This window comes from Brienomyrus brachyistius, chromosome 13, assembly GCF_023856365.1.
Source record: "Brienomyrus brachyistius isolate T26 chromosome 13, BBRACH_0.4, whole genome shotgun sequence".
NCBI lineage: Eukaryota > Metazoa > Chordata > Actinopteri > Osteoglossiformes > Mormyridae > Brienomyrus > Brienomyrus brachyistius.
This window is the reverse complement of record NC_064545.1, coordinates 13,817,092-13,835,339: the sequence shown is the minus strand read 5'-3', so window position 1 is coordinate 13,835,339 and position 18,248 is coordinate 13,817,092. Positions and strand designations below refer to the sequence as shown.

Below are 18,248 nucleotides of genomic sequence, written 5' to 3'. Positions count from 1 at the left end.
AAACAATTTTTGTTTTGTTATTTTTACCCCTTTACGTTTGTGATTTCAAACCCGAGGTACTGTTTTGTGTACTGTTACACCCCTACTTTACAGCTGAGTGTCTTCTCTTTTAGGACTGGTCTACAGGCTGATGGCAATATCTGTTGCTTACATAAGTGTATAGGAAGTTGATTGAGCAGAAACAGTTGAGGTGCACAAGACTGGCAGCCTCTGGAAATGTAGAGGAGAGATAGGCTACACCGGCAGACCATGTCAAAAATGTACATGTAGTTTTAGTGTCCCACACAGTGGGTTTAGAAGTTGCAAAAGAAGAAGATTCAATGTTAAGACAAATTTCTTCTAAAAAGAAAGATTCTAGCCTGAGAAAAAGCAGGTTTGTTCACTAGGATTTCCTATTTTTTGTTGTAAGACCCAATAAGCTAGTAGAGATGAGGATGTGCATGAGAAGAGTGGGCGGACTGTTGGGTGTCTGAAGGACCCAGACTGCAGATGGAAGCACACAACAGCCTAATGGCATAACAAAGTCCAATGTCGTTACTGATGTGCTGTGTCATTATGGACTGGCAAACTGGTATATATCTCATTTTATGAATACACTTTCTGTGCATGCTGGTTTCTCTCTAGTTTTGCAGCAGTTCAATAACTTTCAGATGGGTTTCAGCTTGGCCAGGTCTCCTGAAACTCAGCAGGAGTCCAAGAGTCAAACATAACAATAATACTGGAGTTTTTCCCTCCACAAAATCAGCTGGTAGTGAGAAAATGTTATGGCATCTTTCCTGAAGTTATTTGCATGGGAACAAGGCAATACTCTTACTTGGCATTAAGAGTTGAGCTGCTACATTTTCTTAAGTGATTTGAGTTTGCTAAACATTGTTAAAGTCAGAAATCAGAGTGTCCCCTGTGACCCTAAGCTCAAACCCCAGCTTTATGGTGACTCTGCATGCAATAGTCCCTAAGCACTGTGGGTAAATTACAGACCGTAGCGTGTCCTACAAATTGGAGAGGAGTGCTTTTTCGACTGGCCCCATTCACATCTGCTGCTGGCCAGAGGAAGGGATGCAAATGGTGGTCAGAGCTGTCACAGCGGATGCAGGCGCTGTCTGCACACACAGGGCGTGAAATTACAGCCCTACAAACCATGGCTGGTCATCAGCAGTAGACGGGTCAGCATGGACCAGGCCACTTCCATTCACTCCTCCCAGTCAGTTGGGTTTGCGAGAGACTTACAGCAAGCCACCATTCCGAGCCAGGTGGCTGGAATGCGGCACATGCGAAGGGCCTGACGTTCCATTCTTCTGGGGCTTCCTGTAGTATCAGTGTCAGTCCCCCAGGGCGACGCTGTTCAAAAAGCCACAAGCTTGGCATATTCCAAAATAAGGAACTTTGGGAGTTAAGGAATGCAGGGCAGTCTTCTGGCAAGGCAGTCCAGTGAATGAGAGGCATCAGAGAGCATCTGACAGTAGGAGGTGCAGGGTGCATTCACAGCAGGAGGGGGTCCCACCACAAAAATTACCAAGGAGGATGCCCCCCCCCCCCCAAAGTTAGAAAATTCTACTGAGTGTCCCTTTTGATAACAGACAATTACGTAAAATTCCCAGTACTTTACTGACCACCCCCACCCCCTTGCTTCCCAGTCAGAAATTTATACTGAGGTGCCCCCAACGCCCCCCCCCCCCCGCCTTGAGAGCCCTCCTCGGCCTTCTGTCATCTGACTTCCAAGCCCATATGTAGCAGCATGCATGGACGTGACTTGGGTTGTAAATTGTAGGTGGGAGGGTGCTGAGTTGGTGACAAAATTATACTTTGATAAAAGCCACATCGTATGCGTGTGCACGCTAAGACCATCACAGGTCAGGCGGCCTCAAAGTTGTTTATATATTAAATGCCCTCTGCCTCTGTTTTACTTAGTTAATATGTTTTTCACCAAATCAGTGTTAAAGGGTGTTAAATTGGTAAGGCACACTTCTCTTCACTTATTAGTACACTTACTTCAAGTGACCCAGAATTGCCTACTCTTTCTTGCTTTTTCCCTGTCTGTTTCAGAGAAATTACAGACAGTCACACAGGCTAAGTGTAGGTTGTTAAACTTTACTGGCATTCCTACTCCCTCATATTTTTTCAGTTGCACCATCCTGCATGTTTTTTTCCCTCCATAAATAAAGTGTTTTCCTTCCTGCAGCCCAGACCGCTGCCGCTCCTCCATGCAAACCTTGCACTCCAGTTTTCTCATATGCGACTGCTCAAGGGGCTGGCCGATCTGCTTGCTGCTCTCCCATTGGTCTGGACGCCTCTGGGCTGATTGGAGGAATGTGGGTTTTTGCTCTCTGTCAGACACAGCAGCCACTCACGCTGGCTGTGTGTGCAGCAGAAATATGGCTTCAGTTTATTTGTCTTTGTCTTTAAAATCCCAAACATTTTTGCCATGTGACCACCACGTGTGGTTACCAAAGATTTCCATGCATGATGAAATAGCATAAGGCTAAGTAACCGCTGTATTTTGTTTGAACACATAGTATCAGGATGCAAAATTAAAGGACAGAATATAATTATGCCTTAAATGCAAACAGGCAAACTGCTGCTATTTGATTTTAAGAGCACCCAGATGGTTTCTCCCACATGTATAAACCTATTATCGCCTGTGCCTTTCTTATGTTTGCCCAAGAGTTTGTAAAAGACAACACTGATATCACTGTGTAAACATTTGAGACAAATACTCGACTCTGCTGCAATAAAACATGCAAGGATCACTCTTTTTGCCAGCTGAAGGTGATGGGGGTGGAAATGTCCCAGCTGTGTGATAAATCTCACACCAATCGGCAAGTGAAGGCAGTGAGCCTGAGACTGACCTCCTTTGCATTTAGCCTCATGGAAAGTATACAGCCTTTTATAGCGTGTTAGCTGCACTTGGGTTCGGGTTGCTGCTGGGCTATACATTGAGCTGTCCATGACTTTCAGTATAAGGATGAATGCTTTCTTTCCCATCATGCCTCAGTTACTCACATGTGCCTTTGGTAAAGTCTTGGATGCCTTTAATGGAAAACTCTTGATATGGTGATTTCAGTGAAAACAAGCTGTAATTTTATATCCCAGACTTTCTGGCGGGGGAAGTCTTTGTTTAACAATGAGTTTCTGCAGTCGAGGCTCAAGGCATCTAAACTGGGTTTCCAAGAGCCCAGACAGGCAACTTCTCCCACTCCTCCTAGCCCCTTGATGGCTACCACTAGATGTCCTGCTGTGGGGGTAACAGCTAGGATTCCTGTGGGGGTAACAGCTAGGGATCCTGTGGGGGTAACAGCTAGGGTTCCTGTGGGGGTAACAGCTAGGGATCCTGTGGGGGTAACAGCTAGGGTTCCTGTGGGGGTAACAGCTAGGGTTCCTGTGGGGGTAACAGCTAGGGTTCCTGTGGGGGTAACAGCTAGGGTTCCTGCAGTCCTCCTCCACCCACTGACCTCAAGGTAATGTTTTCTCACCTAGGTCTTCGGTGACCTAGCACAGGGCTTCCCTTTGCTTCAGACACCAGAAAGATCATTTTCAGGGTATGTTTATTAAAATTTAAAAATAGCAATACATTTTTCATGGGGTGCCCTCCGATTGGCTAAATGAACTGATTGGGTGACAGCCCCCCCCCCCCCCCGCACTGTTATTTTGGGGGTCGTGGGCTGAGCAGTTCTGTCTGCACAGAATATGGGCTTTAATGTGTTTACTTCCTTCCTGTTTAATTGCTAGCAGGGTACCATGGACATGGAGCTAGTACAATTACAAGGGGAGGCCCTAATTTTTGTTAGTACATTCTGCTGAAATATAACACAGCAGCAGCATCCGGGGTTTGGGTAAAGGGTTTCCTACATGACATATAGAACACTTCATACAATTTAAGCCATAACATTATGATTAGATTTTCTCATCATTTGACTTGTATAAAATGCAGACTCGCCTGTTGCCATGAAAGAGCAGATCCACTGAGAGTCCTTTATAAAGGCCGGCCACTGAATTGAAACCTGTGCTCCCCTTGTTTTTTTGGTTATTTTCAACAAGCTGATTAATGTTTCTTCTATTCTCCCATTTCATACTAATGCGTTCAGATTTCGTGAATTGCCCTAAAGAGCGACAGAGGTCCTTCTTTTTGGGAACACAGTCTTTGGGTGTAGCCATAAAAACCTACTATTTACCAGTTAAACATACCCATTGGTACAGTGTTGTACTGTTCCAGCAGCTTGCAAGGTGATCCTGTGCTAGGAGGCGCTTCCTAATGTATTTAGTGAATGGACACATTTCCTCCTTCTTAGCTGGCATGATAGTTTTTTTAAATAAAATTCCATATGGGCGAAATCATAATTTTTATGGTTCTGTCAGCAATGCAGATTCAGGAAGAGTTGTAAACATTCTACTCTAACAATTAAAGGCTCATTGCTGCACTGCAGAGTAAATGGTACATGATGGGTATGAAATGCTGTATGTAAATTGGTTTCTGTGTGCTGTACTGGGTGAAACGGTCAAGCCAAAGGCAAAAGCCATCCTGATTGGGCAGGTAGACACCTGCAGGGCAGCACCCGCAGGCCTCACACTGGTGTGCATCCTCAGCAGGATGTGAACACCTGTAGCACCTCCTTCTGCAAAGAAGCCCCACTGTCGGACAGCAGCTCGCTCGCTACTGATGCACACACTCAGTAAATATTAGGAGAACAATGAGTTAAGCTCCTATTTCCTGAATTGGCCTCGCTCTCTCCACTTTTGGCTGTACTGGTTCGCCTCTCTGTGACCACGCTCCCTGTTACATCTTGGCTTGCCTCCCTTGAGAGTGCCATGGAGTGACGCTTGCTGGAGAAATGCATCGATGTGTCTCACTCTGAACGTAACGCCAAACCCCTGAATGTGGAAAAAGACGCCGCAGCAGGCACACAAGGTGGACACCCGCGGACGCTTTTCCACATGGTCACTCCTGGCTTAGCCTTTATTCCATTTTCAAAGGGAAAGCTGTTTAAATATATTAAATTAGCTTTAGTGAGAATGGATAAAAATATCAAGACATTGGTTACTGAGCTCCTTCTCTGCTGCTCCGTTAGGGGTGTGGGCTTCTCATGGCTACGTTAGCCATAGCAGGAACTGTGTTTAGTTTATGATGCCATGGTATTTTTTTTTGTAGAGCCAGAGAGTCACTTATCAACAAGCTCAGTATATGTGGTGTCACTGCTGCGTTTCAGAAATGGACTCATTGATTCTGACATTTAAATGGCTAAGAGGGCCCTCGCTGGAATCATCTGTGCTTGTTTTAAATGCTATTTGCAAAGAAGCGGCTGATTGTTCCCTTGGTCCAGTTCTTTAATTGCTTTAATTTAATCGCTGCCCCATCAGCAGCTGTCCTCATAAATGACAGCAATTCATTATCCTACCTGTCAAAGGAAAATTAAATATATGTTTTTTTTTCTTTTAATGGGGAAACCCAGCAGCACTCAGCTCCACCTCCTTATGTCCAAATCTTACCTTACCAAAGCACAGCTCCACCTTTTTTAACCTTATTTCTTAATTTGTAGATTTTAAGTGGATGGCTTAATTAAAGGTTAGGCTATAATGTTAATTTTAATTAGTAGCTCTGCTCAGACATTCATTTCCTGAGTCGGTGATATATTCCTACATGGCGTCTTGATTTTTGTCTTGGCCTTTTGTATTTTGACATATCTCGCTTAATGTAATGCTACAAAAACTTCACTTACTGGCAAAACTCTGCTAGAAGTAATGCTTTTTGATCACATTTTTTTAGTTTATTTTATTTTGTGATAACACAACATGACGTGATCCAGATAATTCTGCATTGTAATCATAAATTCATATAATAACTAACACACTAATGGACAGAGCAGCTTATTCAGGAACCCACATTGGTGTGCATTTACTCTACCCTGGCCAGTGCTCCAGGCGACTCGGTGGCATTGCTCCTCCCTGATGGTGCCTGTTTAGGTGCATTGCCCTGTACTGCCTCCCCGTCCAGCACGGTTCTCCCTAAGCCCTCGGCTTCCTGTTTGAGGCTCAGCATGTGGTGGTTTTGTGAGTGTGGTAAAAAGGTACATGATTGAAACTAGAATCCAACCCTGTGCACCTCCCAGCACTCCATTATTAACATGAGTAATTAATGAAACGTGGACAGTGGCTAAATTAGATTAGTCATGAAAATGATGGCTTACAATAGATGGCCAAGTATGACACTTCAACTAAAACCATATGCATTGCAGGTTTCCAAGGACATTTTATTTTGCAAAATCAAATGTTCGCATTAATATTCCATTTCTGTGAGTATTGCTTCCCAGTATTTCCACAATCCTCAGAATTGCTCAAAGCATGAAGTTCATTTTTCTTGAATGTAGAGAGAGGTCATAGTATGTCATAGTTTTTTTGGTTACTGCTCCATGTAGAATTATTGAAAACTTCCGTTTGAAAAGTCAGCGACTGAGCTGCGCATTCTGCAGTTGATTTCTGTGGCGTATCATCCTGCTGATGTGTGAGGGGTCCTTTTGGTTCACAGGGACTGTCTTACCATAAGAATGTGCCTTTTGGGTCTTGCAGCACTTCTCGGAGCACATGGAGGATTTCTCCAACGAGCTCTTCAGCAGTTTCTTCGATGATCACCTGCTGGCAGAGAGGAATCCCCTGCTGGACATGGAGCTGGATCCCCCCAATCCTGACATCCAGGCTGAGCACAGCTACTCCTTGAGTGGAGACTCTGCCCCACAGAGCCCTTCTATGCCAATCAAGATGGACGAGGAAGCAGGTTATTGGCCACTGTATTCCCTTTGTCTGTGTTCGCAGTTTACTGATACATCCTTCAGCAATTCCAGCTATCACTGCACACTCGTTATCTGAACGTGTGAGTGAGTGGAGTAAAGTGAATGTGAGGTCATTCTCAAACCTTCCCCACATGTACCCCACTCTTGCGATGTCGTGGCTTGTTGCTTTCCCTGAGTACTCTGCCCAGTCCCGCCGGAGTTTCCTACTGCTCCCTCTCATGTCCCGTCTCAGTTTCCGAATGAGCTTGCTGCTCCAACAGCAGCAAGAAGGAAGCGGTCAGGGAACAAAGCCAACACACATGCATTACTCACATAGACACACACGGCACATGCTGGGACACATACATATCATTTACACAACACTAACACACCACACACACCACTTATACACCACACACACATCATTCACACACTACTCACACACCACACATGGCACTCACGCAGCACAGACACGGCACTCACACGGCACTCACGCAGCACAGACATGGCACTCACACGACACACACACGACACACACACGACACAATCATGGTGCTCATTCAGCACACACAAGGCACTCACATGATACTCAGCACACGCATGGCACACACAAGACACTCACACGGCACTCACACAGTACTCACATGGACACACACGGCACTTCAGCGGCCATGCCCCCCTGTAGCTCCATGCCCCCCTGTAGCTCCATGCCCCCCTGTAGCTCCATGCCCGCCTGGCAAAAAGTGTGTCTATTTCCTTACCTGGCTCCAGAGCCAGGCAGGAAAAAAGGCATCAATAAAAGGGATTTGGGATCTCCTTTCAGCCTCAGATGCTCTCGGGCATCCATTCAGATGGAAAGCACGCTGGGTTAAGCGGAGGCTGGAGCTATTGGAAGGGTTATGTCACACCAAGCTAGAGCCGAGAGGGGGAGTGAGAGATCAAGTGCGAGTGCCTGATTCATTTTCAGAACTTGATTTAACACATATTATTACAAGGAGCCCTTTGTTAGACAACAGTGAGATCTTATGAAATAAATTTCCCTGAGCACTAAGAATCACTGAGCAATGATCGCAAGCTGTCCAAAGCTGAGTCAAATTCTGAGAAGTGGTTTTCGGTGTTTGCCATAGTGTAAGCCTGTGGGGTGTGTGATTTCCATAAGTTTTTGAGGCTCAGGTATGACTGTGGGATTCGTCTCAGTGTTTCTCTGCCTTAGAGCCTATGGCTGAATGTGTTGGCACAAATAAGACGGGGTCGGCACACACAGAACCCTGCTGCTTTATGGCCTCACAAAGATCAAACCCAGGGTCCCTCCCTGCCGTTTCCCCACCTAATAGTGTTCAGAGAAGCTGCTAATGATCACTCTCTTCAGACGAGGCCATTACATTTATAGTGAAATGGCCATGAAATCTATAAAAGAAACTTCAAAGCCCATGTGAGGATGCTCAAGTGAAGTGTGATCACTAACATGGCATCTTTTTGCTTGTTTGTTGTTCCCATTCTGGAAAAAAATCTTCTGGATTCCAACATACATGGCTCCATCTTTCCATTCATCCATCCTTCCATCAATCCATACATCCATCCATATATACATGCATACATTTTCCATTAGCTGTTGTTCAGTGCAATGCTGTAGAAAGCCTGGAGTCTTTTTTTGGAAGCACTGGGGATGGCAGTCTATCACTGGGTACACGCTCATCCCCAGTCACGCACCTTGGTATATTTGAGGCAGCTTATTCACCAAACTCTCTGTGTTTGAACTAGGGCGCAAAGTACTGCAGGTATGATGCTCTGTTCTTAATTGCTGTCCTGGAAAGTGAAAACCACTAGGGCAGTGCACTGTCCCCAGTGTAGAGCTATATAAAAGCCCAACAAGTTGGTTCCTTATTCTTAATTGTGCATATGTATGGATGCTTTCTATGGTGTCATTTAGCATGGCCACCTTCACAGCACTGGGTTACTCAGAGTGTCTGTTTACGTTATTCTGTGATACATAACTATAAAACTAGATCTATTCTTTTGCACATTTCACTTATTTGCCAATTTGCACAATATTTCACAACCAATTAGTTGGTTACCTGTATTTCTTTGTGTATGCCTTAATGTCCATGTCTTACAGTGTCATTTATATCATTAGTATTTTTCATATGTCTAAATATTTAGATTCAGTGTATTCCCCATTTACACCATGACCAACAGTTTCCATGACATAACAGTAAGCACTGTAACAGATACACTAATGGTAAACATGAAACCCTGGAAGAGCCGCGGACAAAAAGCCAAAACCTGGAGTGAAGTGGACGAATTCTATGAGCTTTACGGTAGTACAATTTATTCGCTTAGATCTTTGTAATAATGCATAATATGTTTCCCAATAAAACTGATTTTATTCTGCTCGACCTGACACTTGCACTAACAAACTTTTACTAATTCTATGGCATTACAGTTTTACTGTACATCGTATCACAACAAAAACACACAACAGAAAATTGTCATAGCAGGAAAGCATATCTATAGTTTCTTTTGCTGTCAGATTTTTCAGCCTCATCGTGTACCCTAAATGCCAGCTCCTGATGAGTTAAGAATTAAATTCCATTAATCGACCTTTTCTGAATCTTATGGTTTATTCATCACCATGCCATTGTTTCATCCATTCATTTTCTGTAACTGTCCAATTCTGGGTCACTGTCACAAGGCAAGGTACAATCTAGGATGGGCCACCAACCCATTGCAAGGTACATGTACACATGCAGACATACAGACAATTTGGTAACTCCAGGTAACTTCAGCATATTTCTGGACTGTGGGAGGGGAAACTCGAGTACCCAGAGGAAAGCCCATGTTAATGAAGTTATAATGTATCACAACAGTATACGTTTTCATCCATATAATGTTTTTGTGAAGTGGTAATAAGGTCCATCAAAGATCAAATAGCGTATACAAAATGATACAAATAAATAGATGAGGCTTACCCTTGTGAATGGGATTTATTCTCAGTGTCCTTCTCTTTGTTGTCACTATTTGTCATTGCTTCAGTTTTGGTGTAATTTGTCCCAAAATCTGAACAGGCCCAGATCTTCATGCATACAAAATGCCTGCAAGGGTTGAAAATTATTGGTTGAATATTTTTTGAGTTACCATGATGACCAGATCAAGTGTTTGAGCTGGCCTTCTCTTTGTTATCGTTATGTAGTGCTACTTCAGTGTTCGTCTGTCTCAAAATCGAATCAGTTCCAGTTCCTCACACATAAAATGCCTGTGCAAAGCCTGGAATTCCACGGAATACAGTTACCTCGGGCAGTCTGTGAGCTTGCAGAATATGGAGCTGTCAACTGGTTGCAAACAATATGTTGTGGAAAAAGATTGTCCTATGCAGTTTCTCCCCCCATCGCCACTAATATACCCACATCAAAATTGGCTTTGTTTAGGTTCTGCGTGTAAAATCCAGCCATTTTTTTTTATTTACAAACCCCCTTAACATTTTATTGATTGAGTTGCAGCGGCACAGACAGATGGAAACCAAAGTCCAACACTAATGAGGATGGCTGGCTGCAGGCCATTTTTGCTGATTTGGCGGAACCAGATGGAGCCCAAGCTCATAGTGGGAAACAGGCTCGCTGGCAATTTGGGGTTTATGGCAATGGTGGGGAAAGCCCCTGCCTCATTAGCTTCTGGCTGTAAAGCAGTGCTCCTTCTGGGGTGGTTGTATGAATCACCTGCTGATTAACTACACCCCCCCACCAAACATCTTCAGAGGTTTCGTTAGTGCTTCATGCTGAGTCATCAAACTGTCCTGAGAAAAACAGTACTGGTGATCATCAGTGCTTTATACTGGTTACTATGCTTGTTTCCTCACAGAAAAGCAAAAAATCTATTTACAGTGTTACCATCTAAACATCTCAAGATCGTTGGTCCTAAGCAATTACAAATTCCAACGTGCATTCTTTCTGTTAAATATGGTATGGTCAAGTTTTACATCTCTGACTGTGGATTTCCATATTGGATCAGGCTCATGTTGGTTCATTTTCATGTTCCTTCAGAATCAGAAAGTATGTGGTCCTTCAGCCAAGATCTAACAGCCATCCTGGTGAAACAGGAGCCCAGGCTGCCATGCCCCTCTCCCACCCCAACCCACCCTGCAGAGCCGCTTATGCTGGCCCTTCCATCCCGGAGGTCACACACTGAGGACACGGTAAGATTTTCAGCCAGTCATTAAGTGACTCGACATTTCTCTTTCTCACCCAAGCAGGAGTCCTCAGGTCTCATTTGGAGAGGTTCAAGTAGGTCACAGAAATTCAAGCTGCTGACTGTTACATGGATTACAATTGAATATGACTAAAGACCAAAGTGTCCATGTTATTTATCATGATTGTGAGAAAATGTGTAGGATTCTGACTCGCAACTAATATGGTTACAGATGTCCAGCAGGAAGTTTGGTGCGTCTGTTCTTGGAAGGTTAAAGTCTAGATTTTCCACCAGCTTGTATTTGGAACCAGTATAGATGAAAATAACAGCTCTGAGAAAATGGAATAAAAGACCACTATCTCCAGCCTTTACAGGCCATGGTAGCTCAGATAGAACAGCCAATTCAAGGTTCCATATATTCCCCTCCCCATGTCTCCCACATATCAATACATTACATGTCTTAAATTGTACTACCGTAAAATTCATAGAATTCATCCAGGTTTTGGCTTTTTGTCCGCGGCTCTTCCAGGGCTTGGTGTTTACCATTAGTGTATCTGTTACAGTGCTTACTGTTATGTCATGGAAACTGTTGGTCATAGTACAAATGGGGATGGTCTTATGACCTCTTCAAGTCTCAGTAGGGTATTACTTTTGTTGAAACCCAGGTAAACATTATTTCATTGTGATTTTCTTCACAGAATAGTTTGCTGAAGAAATCCAATAAATCCACTGAGGCTATGTACTACCAAGTCTGTCTCTTCATGTAGTCTTATATAAAAAGCTTTAGAACCAAATGATTTTATTTATTTGTTTTTGCTAAGAAAATCATGTTCTATCTTCAGATACGTTCATGGTAACTACTGGTGTATTTTGTAGAGAATGAAGTGTATACCCATCTATTTTTTTTGTATTTCCCAGACTTGGCGTATGTTTGTTTGTGGGACTGGTCTTTTGCCATCTCAGAAACTTTCTCATTAGCGTTCTCCTTAATTCAGAAAGTACAGGCGCTCCTCTACTTACGAACATTCAACTTACGAACTGTCAAACATACGAACGAAGATGACTGTATGTCTAAATTGTGTTCATTGGGCTCCTGTTTCCTGTCCGTAATATCATTTTTTTTTATCTGTGCGCTTGTTCCGCCTAGTACGACTTCTGGCCGTGACTCCCGCCGAGCAGCAGTGTCGGTTGCGTACTACCAGCATCCTACTTCTTAGTACTTGCATATAACCTTAAAATGATATTGAATAAGGACTTACGAACATTTCAAGTTGTGAACAGCCGTCTGTATTTAACAGATTTGCAAACTTGAAACGACAGGTGCATATCTGGAACTGATCAAATTTTGAGACAAATTGCACCAAAACTGAAATAGCGCCGCTCAGTGGTACCAAAGACAAGGGCAGCCTGAGACATTTAATGTCATTAACACAATAACACAAAAACCGCTTGATGGATGTTTTTGTAAAGATGGCCGACACAAGTTTCGAAATGTGGGGAGAATGTGTAGGGTCTTCATATATCGCATGTTCCTTTTTTATCTGCTGTGCTGATGGGATACAGTCAGGGAGAGTTCTGAAAACCAGTTCTGATGACAAACTGGCCTCGGTCCAAACTCCATGTGATGAGATGGATCACACCCTGCATGTGCTGTGTAAATAGTTTACTGCAATCCTCAGCTGTGTTTACTCTTTAAGTCATTTGCCATAGCCTGGGATTTAAACAGCCACCCCCGTTTCTGCTGACGGTTGGCAGATGGCGATCTGTAAGAAGACTCCTTCCTTATACATCAACTCCAGGTCCGCTCGTTAGCGATCATGAGGCGGCAGGAAAGATGATGTCTGATGTTTTTATTTACTTTTATGTTTGCTAGACTATAAGCCACCGTTTTTTTGGATGGAGTGAGATCTTGTTGTTCTTCTTAAGGCCTTCAAAGATGTCCATAACATGCCTGTGATAAAGACGGAGCCGCGAGACGGCCATCAGCTCATCAGCGCCAATTCAGGTGAGTGCACTGCTGGATCATACCAGATCCTGGTGGCTGTCAGGCTTCCCACTCCTTATCCTTGAGCTCAGATGCTGGATTAACGTTTGAATCCAAAATTTCTTTGCGTAAATTCTCCAAATCGGTACCACAGAGTTTGAAGTGAGTTCTTTCATGATGCGCCAGATTCCCAGCAAACGTGGGAGCCCGGAGAACCAGGCACTTTTCTAGACAGCCGGCCCAAAAGCGGCTTGATTTTTTCCCCAGGTGTTTTTCGTGCTCCACTGATCCAAAACGACCCAGTGAAAGTAAACAGATCTGAGTGCAGTGGGGACTCACCAGCTCTCTCTGCCGTTATTCTGCGCCTGCGCTCACTCCTTCTGTGCCAGGGCCTGGCTCCTTAATTGCATTTCACACCCAGAGGAGGCTCCCTCGTCAGTGTGCCTTCTTAAGCCTGTTCGCTGCAGTTTAGAGATGAAAAGGCAGAATTACAGAGAAATCCCAGCATGCCTCATCCCGGCTTGCCTCATGTCCTTACAGGTCTCTCCTTTGAGCCTGCAGGAGCCTCCTTAGATGAGAGTGCGTCTCGTTCCTTTGGGTTACCGAGCACACAGCAGAAGTGTAATTTTTAACTCCGTGTAATTCTTAGCTCTTTTCGCTCTTTCTGTTTTAATTCTCAGCATAATTATAAATGGTTATCATTTTTTTAAGCTGCTGTGCACCTTGCAATCACAAGACTCTGCAGGCTTCTAGCCCCCTGTCTCTGCACTGGGAGCACTCATTCACATCAGATGGTGTTTGGCTTGCCTCCTTTGGGTCCGCATGCTTGAACCCAGCCAAGCTACACTATATACATGAAAGAATTGAGACACCTGGCCCATCCACAGTAACCTATATGACCTTCCATTCTAAATCCATAGGCATCAATACTGAGTGGGTCCCCCTTTTGCAGCTATAGCAGCTGCCACTTTTCTGGTAAAGTTTTCCACAAGATTTTGGAGTTTGTCTGTGCTGATTTATCTGGAAGAACATTTATGAGGTCAGGCACTAATGTTGAACGTGAAGGTTTGGCTTGCAATCTCCGTTGTAGTTCATCCAAAAGATGTGTCCGATGGGGCTGAGGTCATTGCTCTGTGCGTGCCAGAGAAGTTCTTCCACACCAGACTAATTCAGCCATGTGCATACCAACCAATGCATAACGAGACATTTTGAACAATGCTATGCTTCAACCTTTGTGGGATCAGTTTGAGGTTCGCCTTTTTCTGCTTCGATATGGCTGTTCTGTAACTGCAAATGGAGGTCCAACTCATGTTGATGCCTATGGATTTAGAATGGGATGTCATAAGTGTTCCTGTAGATTTAATAACCAGGTGTCAAAATACATTTGTTCAGATAGTGTACCTGCCCAACCAGGTGTCCAGAATAGGGTGACAGTATTGCAGAGTTTTTATTATGAACATTGAACTGTCCAGTACTGATTACCTCTAACCTTTGCCCTTTTCTGCAGATGAGCGACTGCAGCTGCCCCCCACCCCTCCCAGCAGCCACAGCAGCGACAGCGACGGCTCGCAGAGTCCCCGTTCCCTGCCCCCGCCCAGTCCGGCTCGCCTACAGCCTCGCACCTCTGCTGCCATTTCGACATCCCCCCTCCTTACGGCCCCCCATGTATGTGTGTCGTCCCTGCAGTGTCACCCACCACTAGAACCGTAATTATGATCTTTACAGTGTTTTCTTGAGTGTTGGTTGCTTATAATCAAACAGTGTCCTACAGCCTTCAAAAGTAGGTCTTTATGCGTGGGTTTGGCACATGGATGTAATGAGTGTCTTTCACTATGAGAGCTATGCCATGGAGTCCCTTGGGGTGAATGAAATATTATCTAATCTAACGTAATGATTTGCAACCAGGCATTTAGCTCTGTATAAGAAGTGGGCAGCCATGTGATTATAGGCTGTCCTGTCCCTGTATGCTGAGCAGTCATAGTACAGGCCAAGGGACCCCCATTGCCACTTGAAGGCAAACCCTAGAAACACTGCTAGCGGCTGAGCTCACTGGGCCCCGCCTGGGTCTCCATCTGTCTGCTGCCCTGGTGGTCCTAATGAAGTATGCTCACCCGGTAGCCATCCTGAGCCAGAATGGGACCCGTGGCTCCCGCCATACTGGCAGTCGGGGGGGGGGGGGGGGGGTTAGGATGATTCCAAGGCCCCTTGTTTGATAGGTTTTTATAAAAGAAACGCCAGAAAAAAGTAGAAGATATGAGGAATCAAACTTCTTTTTCCGGTAATAGTATTTTTGCAAGTTTATTTATGTGTGTGTCAGGACAGGCTGCTGGGGAGCAGTGTTTGTTGGACCGGTATAAGTTAGAGGATGCACTTCATAGACTGGGATTACTGTGCAGTACTGGCCCTCTCTCTCGAACGCTACTAGTTAGTGTACTACTAATCCCTCTCTTCCATGCAGCTTCACAGCCTTTAGTCCCATGAACTTAAACAAAAATACTTCACAAGTTCCTCCTTCATTTCAAACTTCATCCTTCAGTGGTGTAAATTGTTCAGCCTCATTACTGTCTTCTGTGAACATTTGCAAAAGTTTCCAAGAAGATCCTAGGTACTGGTCATATTTGTAACGGTGATATAGAAGGATGGCAATGGTTTTACACTATTGTGCAAAGAATCATGTTTTTTGAGTATTAGTATCCAGTTAGTAAACTTGTTCTTGATTATTTCCTTCCAAGATTGTTTTTTTCCCCACACAATACCTTCTTTATTTTGCATTTTTTTCCCCTGGAACACTGACTGAGTAGAGCAGGCTTGTCTAATAAAATTTGGCTGGGTTATTGACGCAGGTCTGCTTCTTGCTCACGGAAGTGCCGGCTAATGAGCCACAATCTTCTGGCTTACAGAAATTACAGGGTACCTCAGGACCCCTGGCGTTGACAGAGGAGGAGAAGAGAACCCTGATAGCAGAAGGCTACCCTGTCCCAAACAAGCTGCCCCTCACCAAGACCGAGGAAAAGGCGCTCAAGAGAGTCCGCCGGAAGATCAAAAACAAGGTGTCACCTTAAACCCCAGCAAGGCCTGTTTTCAATTAACTAATGACCAAAGGTCTCCAGGTTCACAAGAGAGCTCCTCAAGTCTCCGTGAACTGCTGAGTCCCTGGTCCTATAAGAAGAGACAAAATTAATTTAATCTTGACCCGTCTTGATTTGTCCATGGAGGGCCGCACTGGCTCTCCTGCCAGTGACAATATTGTGTCTTCTTCTGTCATCACTTGTTCCGTGAAATGATCATGTTGACGCATTTAACAAATTTCCCGTAGATATCAGCCCAGGAAAGCCGCAGAAAGAAGAAGGAGTACGTGGAATGCCTGGAAAAAAAGTACGTTTGACAAAATTATATTCCACGGGGGATCTCCGCAAGCTTGTGCATATGATGCATGTGAATTAACTTGTGCATGCTCTCATCTCCTGCAGGGTTGAGACGTACACGTCAGAAAACAGTGAGCTCTGGAAGAAGGTGGAGACATTGGAGAGCGCAAACAGGTAAGACGCTGGCCTCTTTGGGGACGTGTGCTTAGAAAAAACAGCGGGGTACATTCATTCATATTAAAAACACAAAAATAACATTTAAATTATTACATTACCTCAAGTGCTGGAGTTTTGATACAGAAATAAATTTGCTGTGGTAAATTTGTTGTTATAGTAATAATATTCTATATTAATTACATTACTACTCTGTAAAGATTAAAGCAGTAAAGATCATGGCAGTAAGGTTAGTGAGTGTGCTGTGTAGATTTACACATTTGAGTTCTTCTTGTCTAGTCTGGTGTATCTTCTTGGTGTTTAAAATGCCAGAATATTTTTATAGCCACAAGTCACTCACATTGTCTTTAAAGGTAAGATAAAATACTGTATTTATTGGCCATTTTACCAGGTACACTGGATTTCCTTGGCTTTTTGCATCCCTTAACTTGCTCTATGAACCTATGCCCAAGGCCGCCCCTGGCCAAATTGGTGCCCTAAGCAGAATTTAATTTGAGCCCCCCCCCCCATTACAAAATTACTGTATCACAAAATTCCATTTAGGTTTACAACCTTTATTAGTAGGAACAATTCAAATGAACAGCCTCTTTCGGCGCATTTGACCTCTGATTGGTCAGATGCTGCATGCTGTCAATCACTGCGGCAGCGCTTTCGGTGTCAGATTAGCCATCCCCTTTTTTTTTCTCTCCTGCCTTGGGTTGACTTGGTGCTCTACGCGCCTCATTCCAGCGATACACATCCTTTGCGCATTTGCAGAGAATGCGTCCCCTTGGGGACCCCAATGGATCGTGGGGCCCTACGCACAGTGCGTGTTCTGCGGTTAGGGAGAAGCAACTCTGCCTATGCCCTTCCAGACATGGACAGAGATCCCTGACACACACAGCTCTAGCCAATGCAAATAGGTAGATGTATAACACTTTACTTAAAGCAGTCATGTATAACACATTATAGATAACTTCATAATGCATTTTGATGCATTCATAAAATATTATAAATGTGGCTTTAACTGTTTATAAAAAGGTATAACACATTATAGCCATGTTTATTATACATTATGAAAAAACCTTTGTTGGTACAACAAGCTGAGCTTGCTGACTGGAAGTGCTGTCAGAAAAAAAATGTTCTGCTGGCCAGGTGTTTGGTCAAAACAGGTATTTGGTCAAAATTTTGGGGATCTGCCTAACTTTGACAGGACTTTCAAAAGACGTGAAAAAAGCAACAAACACATATGTTTACATGCATGGTTTAGTTGTCTTGGCACATGCAATTAATGATATTGTTCATAATCAGGTGGCAAAACACAATGAAACAGTAAAAAAAAACCTGCCTAACTGATGGTACTTCACTGCTTGGCTGTCAAGAGCTGGCATTCAGAGGGCATGATTCAGAGGGTAGTGCTCTGCTAAAAGGGGGAATTACAGAGCATTCACTGAAAAATTAGCCAGATATGATTCTTTTCTGGCCACACACTTCCAGTCATCTTCTGTGTTTTCTGGCATGTCCCATTCCATTCAAAATGATTTTATTTCTGCTTTTTCAGCCACTGTGGTTGATGAAATCAAAGGTCAAGTTCAAACTGCTTCCTTTTTTCCATGTCAAGTAGATGAGGCAACTGATATTTCATGTAACGCACAGCTGTCTCCCATAGTTCGATATGTCAATACTGCAGGTCAAATTCAGGAGCGATTTGTTGGATTTTTTTATGTTTCTTGGGGCGGGGGGGGAGACAAGATGCCCAGGCTATCTTTGATGTTTTAAATGAAGACATGCAGGGGTACAATTACA

General features: G+C 44.0%; 1 protein-coding gene across 1 annotated transcript in view; it reads left to right on the top strand.

Moving 5' to 3' along the window:
* Positions 1-18,248, top strand: part of LOC125706408 (cyclic AMP-responsive element-binding protein 3-like protein 1) — a 33,221-nt gene that overhangs the window by 4,495 nt on the left and 10,478 nt on the right. Inside the window, exons 2-8 of the mRNA XM_048973097.1 lie at positions 6,559-6,763; positions 10,796-10,947; positions 12,867-12,945; positions 14,432-14,589; positions 15,825-15,974; positions 16,241-16,299; positions 16,395-16,463. Of these exons, the coding sequence (XP_048829054.1) occupies positions 6,559-6,763; positions 10,796-10,947; positions 12,867-12,945; positions 14,432-14,589; positions 15,825-15,974; positions 16,241-16,299; positions 16,395-16,463 (872 nt within the window). The remainder of the gene's footprint in view (positions 1-6,558; positions 6,764-10,795; positions 10,948-12,866; positions 12,946-14,431; positions 14,590-15,824; positions 15,975-16,240; positions 16,300-16,394; positions 16,464-18,248) is intronic.